Source organism: Onychostruthus taczanowskii, unplaced genomic scaffold, assembly GCF_017590055.1.
Source record: "Onychostruthus taczanowskii isolate IOZ18803 unplaced genomic scaffold, ASM1759005v1 scaffold1, whole genome shotgun sequence".
Lineage (NCBI taxonomy): Eukaryota > Metazoa > Chordata > Aves > Passeriformes > Passeridae > Onychostruthus > Onychostruthus taczanowskii.
The window spans coordinates 10341783-10359435 of NW_024496525.1; the positions used below are offsets into that span (position 1 = coordinate 10341783).

At 42.0% G+C, this 17653-nt stretch overlaps 1 protein-coding gene across 1 annotated transcript in view; it reads right to left on the reverse strand.

Moving 5' to 3' along the window:
- The window catches only part of SPRED1 (sprouty related EVH1 domain containing 1), a 60942-nt gene extending 48781 nt beyond the window's left edge, over positions 1–12161 (reverse strand). Inside the window, exon 1 of the mRNA XM_041397211.1 lies at positions 10936–12161. Coding sequence (XP_041253145.1) covers positions 10936–10964 — 29 coding nt within the window. The 5' untranslated portion in view covers positions 10965–12161. The remainder of the gene's footprint in view (positions 1–10935) is intronic.
- Positions 12162–17653: the final 5492 nt, after the last annotated feature.

Below are 17653 nucleotides of genomic sequence, written 5' to 3' on the forward strand. Positions count from 1 at the left end.
CAGAAAGCAAATAATTTCTACCATAGGATACTACAGTTTCTGCACTACCTGACTGTAATTGCCTTTAAAACAAACTCTGAAGCAATCTCAGAAAAGCTGACCAAAATCACTCTTCCTCTTGAGAAGTATCACTTGATCCTTCCTCCTTTGCCATGTGAAATTCAATTAGGATCTCTCTTGCAGCATCTCTACTGAAATGATCTTTTAGCACATACTGAAAGGAGCAGGAGGATCTTTAACTAAAAGCCCATATTTCATCCACTGAGCTTCAGTTGAGGGGCTCAAGCAGCACAGATTTGCCAAATGCCACAAAGGCTAATCCTATACCTGCCAAAAAACAGACTGGGTAAACTTATTTCTCGTTACTCCTCAAGTCTAATCCATACATTTTGGTTTTGTTCTGAAAAGAAGCTATACATCTAACAGTTCTACTTCAGAAAGATTTGTTTGCAAATATCAAAAAACTTGAATTTTCTGTAACAGAGAAGTGACTCAACACTGATTTTCAACATTTTTGTAATGTCCTCTTTCACTGATGAAAAGAAGATGAACTTGTAGCCTGTGGGAAGTATTCTCTCCTTCTACAGCAAAAGCAACACATGTTTTTATTTGGGTTATGTCTTTATTGTTCCAGAGTGGTAAAGGACAAGCTTCTTGCTAACATTGCTCAAGGGTAAAACCCTGGTATTAAGACCTGTAAGGATGCTCAATGGACCAGTGAAACATCTCTAAGAAACACTAACCAGTGGCTTACTTTCCAGAGAAGCTTTTCAGGATAACCTGTATGAGAACACTAATAGAAAAACGTTCAGAAAAAATGCTTCCTAAAACTACTAAAAACAAGCCAAAATCTGTGAGGATGGTGAGAAACCTACATACTTCAAAACCAACACATTCAAAACATGGAAAAAAATACACCACTTTCAGCAGTAACAAAACAATCAAATGAAAAACAAACAAAAAACCACAAAGAAACAAATAAATTAATTGATGCAAAAAACCCATATATTTTTAAATGTACAGAGAAGGAAAGAAGAGAGAACCTGAAAAAGCTCCTCTAATTAGCCAACTAAGGTTATTAGTTTTCCCCTAGTTAACCACAACTTACTCCAGAACAAGGAAAATAAAATGCCTCCACAGGAAATTACAATATACTAAAGTACAGCACTCTAAATTCATGTGTTATGGAATATCTTCCTTGAATAGACCTGTTCTTCATCCAGAATTCAACTAATAGATGAAGAAGAGCTCATGTTTTCTACCTTGCTTCAGGGGAATGAATGTGGACATGTTCTCCTTGTGCAGGATTTGCTGGCAGCCATAACTGAGAAAAGAAAGCTTGTGAATTCACGCATCGCCAGCCCAGGTAGTCTGAAGAAAAGCAAAATTAGGTTTGTGTCAGTGACAAACATATGTTTGCCCAAGCATCTCCTTTACACTATGTAGAATACCCTAGAGTATACGACAGAAGACACTTAAAAGCTTATGATAAGGCAAGGCTACTTCACCTCCTGAAACCATTAGCAAAAAGTCATCTTTGGCCCTCAGACAACCTGAAAACAGGGAAGCAGGTACTCTCATAACAAGACTCCCTCAGCCTGCCTGCAGCCAAGAGGCTGAGGTGCAGGTATGGTCACAGATTCAGTTTTCCATGTCCCAGGCAGATGCTTAACTGATTTCTCCATTACCTAACGCGGGCTGTTAACATGCACGATTCTTCTGCATCACCATAGTAACAAAGCACGTACATTTTAAGGTGCATATGGGGGCTCTTCTAGAGGATGTGTCAAGTTGAATACACCTAAGACAATATAAGATATTTTAAGCTAGCCCCGTTCAGTACAAATACAGAAAGCATGAAAATCCTGTGCTAGATATTATCACAAGACTGCACAAGACCACAAGCAATGGCTACACATCCATTAAAAAGTTTTCTGGAGGCTGAAAGAAGTAGAATATGCAGCAAGATTCTGTCAGGACACTTATGGGCCTTAATGCATTAAAACAACTGTGTAATTAATAATGGCCTGATTTACACACACTAACTTCTTTGGGAACCACAAAGCAAAGCACAACACAGTAAAAGATTTTATGAACACCGTTTACCAAAAAGTTTCCCCACCCACCCCAGCCCCTCAGAAAGAGGAAAAAAAGATCCAGATAGAAATACTTACTCTTTTCTTTTTACTCATTAAGAAATGACAAGCAACTGACATTTTTATGTCAATGAGAGCAGCAAGTACCTTGCACTTACAGGCCTGAACTATGACACCATTACTATAGGATACATGAGGGACACCACAGAAAACCCAGGCTTAACGCCACCCCTTACATTAGGTGGCTCCACAGCAAATAAGCCCAGACATTGTTAACAGTGTCACTAGCACTCTGTAACTTGCCACATTGTGATGCGTGTGTCCAGCCTCCATGACCTGCCATAACAGATGCCATCACTACCTCAAAAGAACCAAACCAAAATAAAGTTCAACATAGCAAATGTATTATTCCCTCAAATAAACTGAAAAATATAGGGAGGTTCCAAACGGGTCAGGAAAAAACCCCAATACTAAAACCCCAACTTTCAGGTAATGATTAAGAAAATCACATTAGCAGAAAGAATGTAAGAAACAGCATGCTACAAGCCTGCAATTGCAGTGATATTACCAACATGTGAAATGCTCACATAGTTGAACTCTGAAGATTAAAGACTAAAATCAGACTAAACCCAAGAAACAAATCAAACAGAAAAACCTTAACAAAACTGTCAGAATATTGCTTTATTTTTCGATATTACTATTTATAGACTTTTAATGCTTACTAAGATGAGTCTTCAATTACACAGAACCACCTGTGCATGACCAGAAGACACAATCCTCCTCTCTGGCACAGGAGAAGTAAATGAGGCAAGGGGCTGAAAAAAAAGGTTGGCCATTTCCTAATACTGAAGATTTGAGAGCAGAACCCAGGCAATCTGATTACAATGGTGTATCTGTCTTATTACCAAAATCATCAAAATTCATGCATCCTGGCCACGTGGATTTTATTTGCACAAAAAAAATCTCAGTTCTCAAACCCAAAAATTCTCAAACATTTAATTTTACAATTCTGCATTCCCTTGGCACACTCATTATGTACAAATGGTACCAGCAATCAATTTCTTCTTAAAAATCTTATGAAATTAGAGACAGCAATGCCAAAAATTTTTTGCATCATCAGTAGCACAGATCAGTATCATTTGAATCACAAGTAGAACTTGTAATGAGATAGTTAACTACTCCCTGAAGAGGGCACAAACATACCTATCCAAACTCTATCCTGCTATGAAACTTCCAAATTATTGTTGGCCCTAAAGCAACCAAAGACCAGTGATTATCAACAATAATTAGTGCTTACAGACATATAGCTTTGTTACATAAGGTCAGCCCCATACACAGATTAAAATACCATCAGGATTTCCCACTTCAAATGTACAAATCTCATCTCTAAATTCTGAATTCGCTTCTTTACACCTTTTAAAAATGTATTCCTGTTCAATGTTCAACATATATCAGCCTCATATTAAGACATGTTGTACTGGGATTCAGAATAAGCACATCGTGCACAGAAAGGAATACCCAGGGCTCAGAATACTTTATCACACTGAGAGGTTAAGAAGTTTCTAAGAAGCTACATAAAAATTCTTAAATCGGAGCAGGCGCAGTACTCCCACCTTTCACTACCCTTACTTAATTCTTTCAAAAAAGGCTAAGGAGAGAGAAATCTCTTCTGCCCTCAAGGTTTATACCACTTCACCAAAACAGTTCTGCACAATTCTGAAGGAATAAAAACGCCTGGCAGGAATCATCACTGACAGCTACATCTTACCAGTTCTGGCGTTTTTTAGGGAAGACAGTCAGTCTCAGTAACAATTTCTAATAAACATCACACTAGATTTCAGTAATTAGTTGTTTAATTAATGAAATTTTTGATGCTTCTTGTTGGTACGTACGTTTGTTGACAACATTTGACTTTACTTAAAACTGAAATCAGTTTCATTTTTGCTTTGACAAACTTCAGTTCAGTATCTCAACTAACCAGCAGGAGTCAAAGAAAACAGGTGATTGTCTTGGGGAAGGCCTATTAATTTATTACTGTTTTTCTGGAAGTTTTTAAAAACAACTCAAAAAAACCCCAACTCTTCCATAGACTTCAATGACACCTGCTCTTGCAAACCACTCCAGTCAAAAACTGGCTCACAAAACCATTCAAGCCAAGCATTTGGGCCACAGAATTCCTTCTGGCGTTCTGAACAGGCGAGTGTTAAACTTGCTTTAACAGAATTAGACTTCCTTACATAATCAAAACATTATGAACAGCAACAGTCAAGACACAGGAATGAATACATCTGGGGGGGGGCGGGGAAGAAGAAACAGATGTATACCACCTAATTTTTAAGATGGTTTAGATGTTTCAATTATACACATTTGGTGAATTCTTGCACAGTGTACACATGAAAAATATTTCCTTCTGAATGGAAGTTTGGTATCACACAGCAGTGCAGAATGAAACACAGTAACTGATGAAGTTTCTTATGGCCTATTTTCCCTGTCTGAATTATTTACTGTCATATGGAATTGAGTTCTTACAGAGAAAAATGCTTGTGATTTCCTTTCACAGATATATTAACTTACTGTCATTATACAGGGACAAAATTAATAATAGTAATAATAATAATATCATCATCACCATCATCTGTTTTCCCCACCTTAATTGTAGCATTGGGAGTTAGGGTTTCTGTGTAGCAAGTGAATTGTTATTTAACCAGAACCACACTTATAAACAAATTCTAGCACTCAGAGCACTTAAATGCAATTTTTTTGTCCCTTAGCATATCTAAAGACTTGTAGGTTGCTTGGGTTTTCTTCTTTTTCTTGTTCCTATGTAAGGGAAAATTTAAATAAAGCAATGAATATAGACAAATTAATATCTATTTTTAAACAAATTGATATCACAGATACCCACATGACCATTACTGTAAAGATAAGCTTGAAAAGATTAGAAAACACATGCACTTAAAATGTCTGCTTACTTTATACAAGTGTTAAATGCTGTTCGATACCACTGCAGTCTTATAGATTGATTCTTATTACAACTTTCAGGTAGGAGAGGTACTGTGCTTATGCTAGTATGACATACCATAAAATATTTTACTATATACAAAATGTTACCACTTTATGAATGAGAAAAACCACAGGAAATAGTGACAGCCAACAGATTTTACTGGAGCATAGTCTAAGCATTAATCAAAAAAAAAAACCAATTTTTACCTACAGACTACAAAATCCAAGCACAACAGAATTATGTACTACTATTGTCTTAAGTCTAGAAATACATGGCAATATACCAGAGCATTCAGTCCTCTTCCTTTCACCAAAAAAAAAAAAAAAGCATTGCTGAAGACAGGGGTCACACCTAACAAAGAATTAGAAAGTATAAAAAAATGTTGCAAATGTGCTTATATCTTATTGAATTTTAATTTGGAACATTAAAACATTTGGAACATTAGTTGCCCACAATTAAATAGGTACAAAACAATGGAAAGCTTTCAGAAAGAGGTATGAATATTTTCAAGGGAGAAGGGAGGAACAAACTTTATATTTTTAGGGAACATTAAATTTTTGTTTGCAATCAATTCCAGCCATTCAATAACTGTGCAAACTCTGCTAGTTTAAATTTACTTGCTGAAGTGTTGTTGCATGCTAGAACAGAAAGGAAAAAGAGAGACATTTCCTTCTTAAAGCAGCCATAAAGAAACTGGCATGCTCAACAATATGGCAACTTCCAGACATCTTTCAAATTGTTTTGAGTAATGTGTGACATGCTCTAACTGAGGAAGAAGAGTAGAAGGGAGAAAGCAAACATTTAGCATTTCAACAACAGCATTTAAGACAACATGCACTCTATGTCATATCATAGTCACTCTTTTGGAATCAGTGGAGTACAAACCAAAAAAACAAAATTATTTCCTTCATCTCCTTTTTAAACTTGTGTTAATACTGTGAATAGTATTTTTTATTTCTGGTATTTGTCATAATTCCATTAAGTCATCACCTATCCACATAGTTTCTCCAGATATACAAAAGAATGGGTAAATAACAAACAAAATTGCCAGCATTTACCCCAAAATGCACCAGGATTGGTCTCAGCTTTAATCCTGTGACTTCTGATCCTGTCAGGATACATTCTTTACAAGAAACATCTTTACTTTTAAAAATCACACTGATGTCCTCACAGTCACTTTAACATATCAAGAGCATTACATTTTAAATGAACAAAGGGAAACACTCGGCATTCAAATATTATTGCTGGCTCCAGTTACACTGAAACATCCAAAAGCATTTTTCTGCAATATCACAGTAATCAAGGACTGTTGCTAGGGTGAATCTTTTTTTGAAAGAAAAAAGTAAAAATACCCATTCCCCCCCCAGCTGACTCTCAGATTATGTAACATGCAAATTCAGTTTCACCTTCAAAATAGTGCCATACAACATAAAGCCAAACAGACAGCAAGAATCATTTCATAAGACTGGAAAAGCCTCCCAAGGACTCTATAAGCAACCTTCCCTCAAATGAAAGTATATCAGAATTGCAATGATTTAATATAATCAATTGGGTTAGAGAATGCTTCCCTTAAAAAAAATAGTTCTATTTACAAATTCCTTTCATTAAGGGATGAAGAATTTCAGAGTCTATGTATGCCCTAAACTGCAGAAAGAAATTTAGCCTGCTGAAAAGTGTTAAAATCCTCCCAGAACTAATAAGCCCAAACTAATTGGCATTACTTTCTGCGATACAATTTCACATTCATCTTTCAGTATCTGGAGTTGTAAGACAAATTTAATACAAGTCTGAAGTACAAATGAAGTACAAATGGTATTTTCATATATATTAAAGGAAGACATGAATAAATACCTTATTTAAAAATTTAGTTCATGTTTACTTTTTCAAATCTGCACTTGAGGATGTTTACAGCATCATAACCTGAGGTTGTAAATGAAACACTGTATATTCTTATGCTGTGTGCTTAACAATGTCTTTAATTAAATTGTGTAGGAAAATTAGTATATTTATGTGGTAAAATAATCAGCATGTGACAGTCTGAATCTGTAAAAAACACATTATGTAAAAGCAACTCTGAATACGATTGAAGAGCAGTAGCATTCCCTGAAATAAAAAGCGGCCACCTGCAATAGAGGAAAGTAAACAAGCCAGTGAAGCAGTGCTCCTACTTTTCGACTGCAGCAACTACGACTCCATCTTAAGCCTGTCATCATTCACCCCTACTGAACGAGGACTACACAGCACAACAACTATTCTGTTTTCCCCAACACGGAAATTCAGTCACACTTCTAGACAGCAATTAAAACCTGCCACCAAAACAGAAATTTGGTATACTGCTCACTGACACGACTCCTTTAACATTATTATATTCAGTTACATGAGTAGCAAATTGACCCACAAGTTCACAAATTATACTAATTCCTTCATTTAAAAACTGGTTGTTTTGGGGAAAATATTGTGTTGATGCTGACCACCCTGACTGCAAAACATCACTGAGGAAGAAAAATAATAAAATTATCTGGACATATAGAAATATTTTCATTTAAGTAATACCTAACTGACAAATACAATAACATCATTACAAGAACAATGTAAAAATCACTAATTAAGACTCATCTATAGTAATCAGAATTTTAGAAGGCTGCCTTCCATATGTTCATGATCGAGAAGAAACCTAGTAGTCCTTAATGTAGCTTCTTAATTAATCTTTCCCACCATCACTGAGAATTTATTATTAACTGAGGTCAAACTTCAGACACCACAAATATTTATATCTGACTCTGTAAAATGAAGTTTTATAAGCAAAGAATAATGCTCAATTACAAAATATTCCTGGTAGCTACAATGACACAAAATGCATTGCAAAGTACCCGTATTCACTTTATATGCCGAAAGGTCTGTTAATGAACTCAAGGCCATTGATGCCATCAATTCTATTGATAAAATTAAACACGGTGAACTTCTAATACAGGAATTTCAATTTGTAGATCTGTCTTATTTTCACTAACAGTTTATCTGGCATTTCAATCATATTTCCCAGCCATCTGAAGTGACAGGCTTGTGCTATGTGAAAAAGCAACCAGAGAGAAATTATCACTCTGGCCACACCAAAAATGCTGTCAAAAAAAGTAAAGCAACCAAGAAACATTTTTCTTATTTTATTTTTGACATTTAATTACATGAAGCAAAAAAACCCCATCTATTCTTTCAGAAAAAGTCTTGTTTATAGTGCTTTGTAAGGGTATTTATATAAGAACACATTTAGTTCCATAGCACCACTGCATAAACTCAAAGCAAATACGGCATACGAGCTTTCCTTTCTTGTATTAAGTAAAGATTAGTAACATTCCACATATTCTCTTAGGCTGTACTAACAACAAGCCTCCACCACTCCATGGACGTATAATTAAGGATCACCTCACTGTAATTTGTTAAGATAATAAAAAAGTGTACTCATGAGCAATGAACATCACCATTTTAGCACTGGCAACCACACAACAATTACATCTGAAAAATACACTGTCTGCTCTGGGGATCCTTAATCAATAAATTTCACCATGGGTTTTTCAAATTTTCAATAAATCTAAAATCAAAGATAATACATTGCCCTCTAAACAATTTATGCCACATTAAAAGCATTCCTAGTATTCTGATATTTCAGAGGTCTCTGTAGCCACGGCATAGGTTAAGAAGAAACTACGATTGCTAATCTGCTGTAGAATTCTCAGAGTAAACATACGGAAAAATGAATCGCAATGTTGATTTTTATCAATTTAGCTGTCTTCACTGTCACCTGTATTTTATAATGGCAACATTTTCAGATGGCTCATTAGGTATGACTGCCTTCCTTCCACACCATGTTGATCCCTTGCAGATGTAAGTCTGTATTGTTCAATAAAATGTGAATTACTCCAAATGGATTAATACACTGTCTTGAAAATACATTCATAAAAATGAATTTGATTTTCAGTATTCTATTTTTGACTCAGTATTCCTGAAGGGGAAAATATTTCAACATTTTCTGAATAACATTATTCCTAGTTTAAATATAAGACGGTACAGCGAGAAGGTACTTCTGAATTCATGTTCCTTTATAGGAAAAGGATAAACATAAACGATAAAAATAAGCCTTTCTCGCCCCTTCACATCTCCCTTTACAGTGACTTCCCATGCTCGCAGCCATCAGCCCTCTTCCTGCTGCCCTCTCCGATAAACCTGCCGGCCTGGCTGCCTCTCCCTTCCCATGCAGGTCTGATCTGCGAGGCTGCTGAATGCAGACACTGTACTGCACTGTGAATGGACAGCCAGGTATTTTATGAATGGAGCTGATCACGTGCTCCCAGCACCTCCCCGAGCTGATATTTCCCACATAACTGTGTCAACAAGCAGCGAACAGCACATATTAATACAGCAGGTCCTGGAGACCTTTCGCCGCCGGCCGCGGGCCGCAGGCCGGCCCTCAGCCCGGGAGCAGCCGCTTCGTGCGCTCCGAAGGGCAGGTTCCGCCGCAGGTCAGCGGTGGTGACAGCAATTCTTTTTTCGCAATTTTTTTTTTTTTATGAATGGAGATTGTGGTATGCAAATGAGAGCGATTCACAAAAAAAGGAAACATGGCGGCGGCGGCCCCGGCTGCCGGCCCCGCGGGCGCCGCGGCGGCTCCCCCCGGCCCGGCTCCCCCCGGCCCGCTCAGCGCCGCGGGCGGCAGCGCCCGAGCCCCGCGTCCCGCCGGGCTCCGCGCCCCGCGCCGCTCCCCGGGGACCCGAACGCCGCGTTTGGGGAGCGCACGGGAAGGTGCGCAGGCTTTGCTCGGAAGAAGGCAGTGAAATGGGAAATCCATCTTTCCTGCCGGAGGAGCCCTGTCCGCACCCTGTCTGTCAGCTCGGCTGCTCCCCGGCCGCTCACCGCTACCTACAGATACAATGGGCGCAGCGCTCCCTCCCCACCGCCATGGCCGCGGCCGTCACCGCATCATTCATAAAATCAGACCGAGCAAACACCGACACCGCAAATCGTAACGCTACGGCTCGGAGACCGCAGCAATCAACTTAAAACTTCCCGATCACAAGAAAAGTTTCAAAATACTTTATATTCCTGTTTTAACACCATAAAGAACTCGGATGCTTTCTGACAAACATTTACCGCCTCCGACCCAAATGTATTTCAAAGACTGATTACATGCAGGGGAATACAGCCGCACACACACACAATCTCCTCTGGATTTCCTCCAAACCAGTCACAGCAAAAATATTAAGAGATCCTTGAACTATCCCTTTTCTCTCTGGGGGGTGGGGAGGGGGAAGGGAAGGGGGAAAAAAGTCCCAAGTGCTCATTAAAAGAAAAAAAAAAAAAAGAAAGAAAGAAAAAAAGGGCTTTAGGGTAGGTTTAAGCTGTATTTACACTGACTGACTCATCCAATTAAAATTCAGGAGCAGTTTCCTGCAGGATGAAGCTCCCACACACTAGTTTCCATGTGAAATATCTACAAGTAACAGGATTTTATCAGAGGTAGTACGTGCCGACACCTCTCTGGGCATTTCAGACCCATCCTCCCCCTCCAAGACACCATCGTTACCTGCACCGTTTTCTACCGGGCTTTAACTAAACCAAGCTTTTCTGGCCGGCGGCTCGTAGCCCTTCCAAACCAAGCTCCTTCACAAAGAGGGAGCTTCTGGGCTTCCATGTACGCGAGCAGAAATGCGCAGTCCGCGCAGGGGGAGGACAGCACACGTACGTGCGCGGGCGAAGGCCCCGCGGGGCGCGGAGCCGAAGGGACGCGTCGAGCCCCATCCCCATTCCGATCCCGGGGCGGAGGGGAGGGGGAGCACCGCCACTTACTCGTTAGAAGTCGCCGTCTCTTCGCTCATTTTCTCCTCACCACGATCCGACAGGCACACGGAGCAGCACCGACGCAGCCAGGGCGCAGCCAGAACTCACCAGAAACTTCACCATTGTTACCCCCGGTCTGCCGCCCCCGGCCAGGGCACGGGCCGTGCGGTGAGTAAGGGAGAGGGGCGGGGGGAAGGAGCAGGAGAGCGGTCTTTATCCTGGAAACCCGAAATCCTGATGTCCGGCGGTGCAGCGTATTTCCCCTGTCTTTGGAGACGATGATGATGGTGGTGATGGTGAAGCAAACAGAAGCAAAACCCACGGATCTTCTGATATTGAGCTGCTCCCAGTTAGAGGGGGACAGAGTTGTGGAGACAAGAGAGGGCTCCCCGCCGCAAAAAGCTGCACCGCACCGTCCTCCCGCTGCAGCTCATCTCCCGCTGCAGCCGCCTTCGCTGCTGCCCTCCTCCTCCTCCTCCTCCTCCTTCTCCTCCTCCTCCTGCTGCTGCTGCTGCTGCTCGGCCGCCTACCTCCCTGCCCGCCCGCCTCCCGCGCACAGCCGGGGCAGGCGGCGGCAGAAATTCCTCCAGACACCGGAGCCGCCACAGGCCGGGGCAGGCGGGGAGGGAAGGGGAAAAGGGGGGCAGAGAGGCTCGACGAGGATCTCCCACCCCCTCCAAAGCGAGGCCGAGCACTGCGGAGGGAAGACGCGCCGGCCCGAAGGAGAAGGCTGGCGACGGGGGGAGGGAGGCGTTTTAAACCAGCCTGGGGGTGGGAAGGGGGGGGACGGCGGAGAGCGAGGATGCGTCACGGCTGTTTGTGTGAGGAGAGGCGCGAGGAGGGAGGGGGAGCAGAGCTCCCAGGGCGAGAGAGGAGCCCTCGGCTGCAGGATGAGGGGGAGAGGAGGGAGAAAGCCCGCGGGGAAGTTCAGCGGCGGCGCTTCCTCCGCGGCAACAACTCCATTAGCGGCCGCTGCCGCCGCCTCGGCTCCTCGCGGCCGCCCCCGCCTCCTCCTCACAGGAAAACTGGGCGGAAGCGTTGACTTCAGGCTCCTTCCGCCGCCACAGCTTGATCCAAAATAACCACGGGGGAAAGGGAGGCGGGAGAGGAGGGAAGAGCGAGGGGAGGAAAGTAATCCCCTTGACCCGCGCCCGCCACCGGATGGGCTCGCGCCGCCGCCCTCCCCGCGGCGCCCGGCGCTGCCCGACGCTCGAGTTTCCTGAAAGTAGTTCCCTCCCCCTGGCGCTGCCTCACGCGCTTCCCGGGGAGCCGCCGCCGCACACGCACGCACGGCGCGGCGGAGGGATACGCGGGTTGCCCGCTTCCGCGCTCCTTCCTGCTCCGAGGGCGCGGGGCTGCTGCTCCCGGGCCGCGCCGGCCGGGGCGCGCCGGGCGGTCCCTGCTCGAAGCGGGGCCGCGCAGACCCCCGGGGCCGCTGCCGCGGGCCGGGGAGAGCGTCCCGGGAGCGGTGGGAGGAAGCGGGCCGCCGGTGGCGAAGGGCCCGGCTCAGGCGCCTGCAGCGGCTGGGGGCTCGGGGCAGGCGCGGCTGAGCGCCGGAGTCTCCGCCTGCGGGCTGGGCTCGCACTCTTTTGCTACTTTTTTATGCCGGAGTTGAACGTAGCCGCGAAAGTGCCGCCGTCTCTGGGGAGCGGGGGGGACTTGAAGCGGCACCCCCTGCCCGGTACCTGCTCCGGGCGGCTCGTCCCGGAGCGGCCGCCCTCAGCCCCCCGGTCCCTTGCAGTGGCGAGCCGCGGAGAGCGGTGCCGGCAGCCCGGGCTGCGCTGCTTGGAGCGGTGCCGTGTGGGGCTCTGCCAGCGTGCTCTCCGGGGACCTGGAAAAGCGGGGCCCTTCTTGTAATTATTTCCGTAACTGCGGTTCTGAGGGAGTGACGGCACGGGAGGGTTTGTGTGAAGTTCGAGTTGTCCCTTTTTCTAAATGCACGCTGAAATGGAAGCAGATTTAGGTAAAGCAGTGATATCAAGAAGCAGTAGCAGCCAAATCCCTTTTCAGGAACTTAAATGGTAAATGTGCTGCTTGATCTGGAGAAAAAGTGGAGCAGAGCTGCGAACCCGCAGGACTTAAAAATCTTGAGTCAGACCATCAAGTAAATTAAGTTATAATAAAAGATTATACTGTGGTTTTGTCTGTCGGTTGGATTTTTATTTCTTCCTTCTAAGTCCTTGTATGCATGCTTGCCAACTGATATATTTCATTTTCCAAACTTCATGGAGAACCCAAAACATAGTGGGCTGCTGCTGTAAGACGTCACTTTCCCACTGCACATTCCATTATCCCAGGCTTCCTGTGTTCTTCCTCACTTTTTCACAGCTGCTCTCTAAGAACCTTCTCTGTCAGTTGTGATCCCACTTCATTTTTTCCCGTAGTGAACTTTTTTCCCCTACTCTTGTGGTACTATAGGAGTGGCAATGACCTGCTCTCTCTTTCTGTTTCAAAAAGATGGGGCAAGCTCCGCTGGCAATAATAATGTGTCTGATTCCCACACTACTGTTTGACTTTTTCCCAAGAGGTAGAGACAGGAACATGGGAAATTGGGAGGGCTTTTCACCATTTCAAGGGAATCTGGAGTGCCTCACATCACTGAAGGCCAGACTATAAACTTGCGTCATTTATTTGTTTGAATGCCCAGAAGCAGGGCAGTATTGCATTTGTGAAGCATGTTTGTTAAGGAAATCATTCCTTTTCACTAAGCATATATAGTTTTAGTCAGATTTTTATTTTGTGGAGTGATTACTTAGAGCATTGTAAACAAAATCTATTTTTATCTTATGTAGAAGGCAAGGATAGGCATGTTTCATTTCTAGATAGTTTATGTTGCAATATTCCTAGAGATCGAAATTCCGTGTTTCTATAAAAGAGTTCTACCATAAACTTAATGGTACAATTACAGTAAACTGTTATCATGCTTTCTCTGATAAAGACACATGTTTCAAGCAGCACACATCTCAAACCTGCAATATTAAAATTTGCTTCTTTATCTAGGAGGCTTTGGGGGGGGGAAATTTCCAATTGTTTTGTAAATTTTATTCTTTTTTCAGGAGAGTGCATTCAAAAATGGAACAGTTATTCACGGCACCACCTCATCCAGATACTAAAAATACTTTACAAACCCAATTTTATATAATTTTACAATTCACATGAAAAGTGTTATAAACTCAGCTGTGGGCACAGTATAATATCCTACTTAGCTATAAGAATGCTTTCAGAGAACTTCCCGTCTTGTGACTGGAAAGATAATGTGACTTCCTCCTAATTTATTCCCCATTTTATTTTGGCTTTAAAGTCAAAATATTTAACATTCTCTAAGTTGTTGTTTTGATTAAGATAAGTCAATTAACATGATTCTGTACAAGAAAGCTTAAGAATAATACAGTTTGTCAGATGGTGGTATAGCTCTATCCACTGCATCTGAAGAATGACACACAATGCTGACAAGATCATTAATTTAGGTGTGTGGTTTTTATGCTAATTCCTTAAATATATTTAATATTAAAATTATTTTCATAGCGACAATTCAATAAAATGAACTGGTTTTTAATTTCAAATAATTTCCGTCTCCTTAAAGTTTTTATGGGTTTCTTTGTTAAGAATAAAATGTATATTCAGTTGTCAACTGAAAAATGTGAGACTCATCCTGGGCTTCTATTTTTCTGTGTGGAGGTAGTAAGGGGAGAAGGACCCACTGCTTCTTCACCTGTGGTAGGTCCTTCGACCCTGCAAGCAGTCTCATGCAGCAGTGTGTGAAGCAAAGGTTTTGCAAGCAGTTTCCCTCCCTTTACCTGAATATCCTAAAGAGGACAGAAGATCTGCTCTGATTTGTGTCTTGATTCTGCAATCCTATTTGTTTGTGTTCCTCTAAAAGGAAAGCTTGAAGAACACAGTCCTGGAGTACTGGTATTATTTTGCTGAGCAGCAGCTGGTTTCAGAGCTTTCCACGTTCGATTCTTTTGAGCAGAATTAAGTGAACAGGTGTTTTCAATGCAAATGGTTTATTTCTGTAGTATGTGTGAGTCCTGCCTGTGCAAACAAGGCCGAGGCAAATTAGGCATATATGTCACCATTCAGACACCTCTTCAGACAGCTTACTACTTTTTGTTCCAACCACCACGTTTTGGGGCCTTGTCTTTGTAAATTCTGTGCCTCTTTGCTTTCTGTTAGAATCTGGCCCATTTAAGTGTTCTGAGTTGAAATTTGGCCACCTTCTCTACGACTTGGAAAAGTTACCTCCAAAAAGGAAAGCTTCTGTTACTCTATTCACTAGAGCTGCTGAAATGTACTCACTTTTTGGTGCAGGTACAGAGGTGACTCCTTAGCTAGAGACAGGATATGCTCAGTATGGAAAAGGGCAAGTGAGGTTAAAATCATTATTTTTTACATTGCATTTGATGTTTTGCTATATCAAACACTCTTAAGTTGCACTTTACGGAAACTAATTTATATGTCAATGCCATTGCTCTGCTGTAGCATTTTGATAGCTGTGGGACTTTTGAAATGAGAATTGGGGAGGCAACTGTTACTGCTAAAGCAAAATGAAGGTAATATATGTTATTAGGAAGCCATATAACATAAAAGAAATCTGTGTAAGGATAGTGAACTGACCCTTGCTGGACACCAAGCACCCACCAGAACATCCCTGTCACTCCCCTCTGCAACTGGACTGGGGAGAGAAAACATAACTGAAGGTTTGTGGATTGCAACAAGGTCCAGCAGCGAGATCACTCACCAAGTACCATCATGGGCAACACATGTACAAAACATACACATTTGGCCAGTCTTCTTATTCACCATTCCTTGAAATGGTTTCACATGTGTCTGTGACACCTCTGATGAAAGAGGTGGTCAGGAGTGGCCATGGAGTATAGCAGGACTCTGAGTCTGTGGCAGAAGAATTATATATAGAGGTATTATGGAGGTTAGGTTGCATAATTCTGATCTGGATGGCATTCACATCTTAAAATCCATAATAGGATCAGTGGAAGTTAAGTAATGCAATCCAGATTAGTCAGTCATTGCAGAACTTAAGTGACCAATTCATAGCCCATAGCTCTAAGTCCTAAATACGAAAGTTTTGAACTCTGCCTCCACAAAACACTGTGATGCTTATATTTGTATACAGATGCTAATGATACATTTACAAAAAATGAAGGTCAGATGGATGTTCTGCCATTTTGAGGAAAATTATTAGAGGTCATTTGGGACTTTCTTCTGCAGTAGCTTTCATTCACAATCCTAGTGTGAGATAAAACACTGGGTGGTCATTACACACATCTTAATAAGGATTTAGCTAAACTGAGCTGATTAAATCTATATTAGTATATCAGCAAAGTCAGATTTTGTTAAGTTCTAAACAGGAATCCTGTTACCACGCATGGGATGAAAAAATTATTTGTTCTATTTGATGCTACTGACTCAAAAAATGTTTTCTGGCAAGATACAAAACAATGTTAGAGTCAAATCCTTATCTATTCTAATGTATTTGAGATGGTTCTAAGTAATCAGAATATCAAAGTTTCATAAATTATTCCAGTTGATGATTTGCAATAACCCAGAACTATCTGGATAGAAATTACTGCTCCGTGTTAGAAAGATGGAGACCCAGATGGGAGGATCCGGAACACGTCTTGTGATGTTGATGTGGCAGATGTGGTTGATGTGCACAGCAGTTGCAGTGGTGATCTTTGGTATCAGTTGTTTAGGGATATTCTGTCCTTTTGGAGCATGCTCACAGGGTGCTTTGGGATTAGTATATGTTTGATTTTGGTGGTATTTTACTTGCTTTAAGGCAAGGCCAGTTAGGACAGCATTGCTATGAAACAATCGACCTCACCTACCTCCTACTCTGTTCCCTTCCCTATTTGGCAGCTTAGGTGGCCCAAATATCTGTCTGTTGGGCAATGTACTTCACTGGGATGATCACTTGGATTAAAACTAGTGTGGGAAAGCCACCCTGATTAGTCTTTCAGTATTTCCAGCTAACCATGTGACTAGATAAACACACTCACCCAAGAATGGATAACATGGAGAGGCGAGCAAGATGGTGGCAATGCAAAACTGCTTTTTATGGAGGCAGTGGTGGTGGGTTGTGCCAGCCTAAAGGGTGGCTTGGTACAAGATTTGGGGATATCCAAGGAAGAAAACAGACTATTTAAGTGCACTGAAAAAGGCTGCCATCGCATTTGTTCACAAATGGTTATGCTAAGAAGTAATTATTCTGTGAAGAACATGCTATAATCTTACTTAGACTATTGTTCTTAATTTAATATAAGCTTTCATGTGTTTCTTTTTTTTCTTTTACTTTTTGACTTGTTATGATCAATAGCCACCTAGACAATTAGTTGTCAGGATCCTCCAAAGGGAAAGCTCCAAATATATTCAGAAATTACAGTGGTACCTGCTGGCCAGCAGCTGGGCACAGGTTAATTGCAGTCATTTCAGCCCATATGAAATAGAAACAGGAGACACATTTCTATACCATATGCAAAAATGCCCTGTCTAGGGGAAACTGTGGCCTAATGCACTGAACACAGAATCAGCAGTCCTGGTTCACCTCCCAGCCCTGCACCCTGTTTTGTGCAGTCTTTGGCAATTCATTTAAAATATTTCCAGGGTATGGTGTGATGGAACAAGAGCTTCCAATGTAGTTGAAAAGATTTCAGCTGAGATGCTGTGGTCAGTTTTATGCAGATTTTTAATTCATTTCAGGGCACAG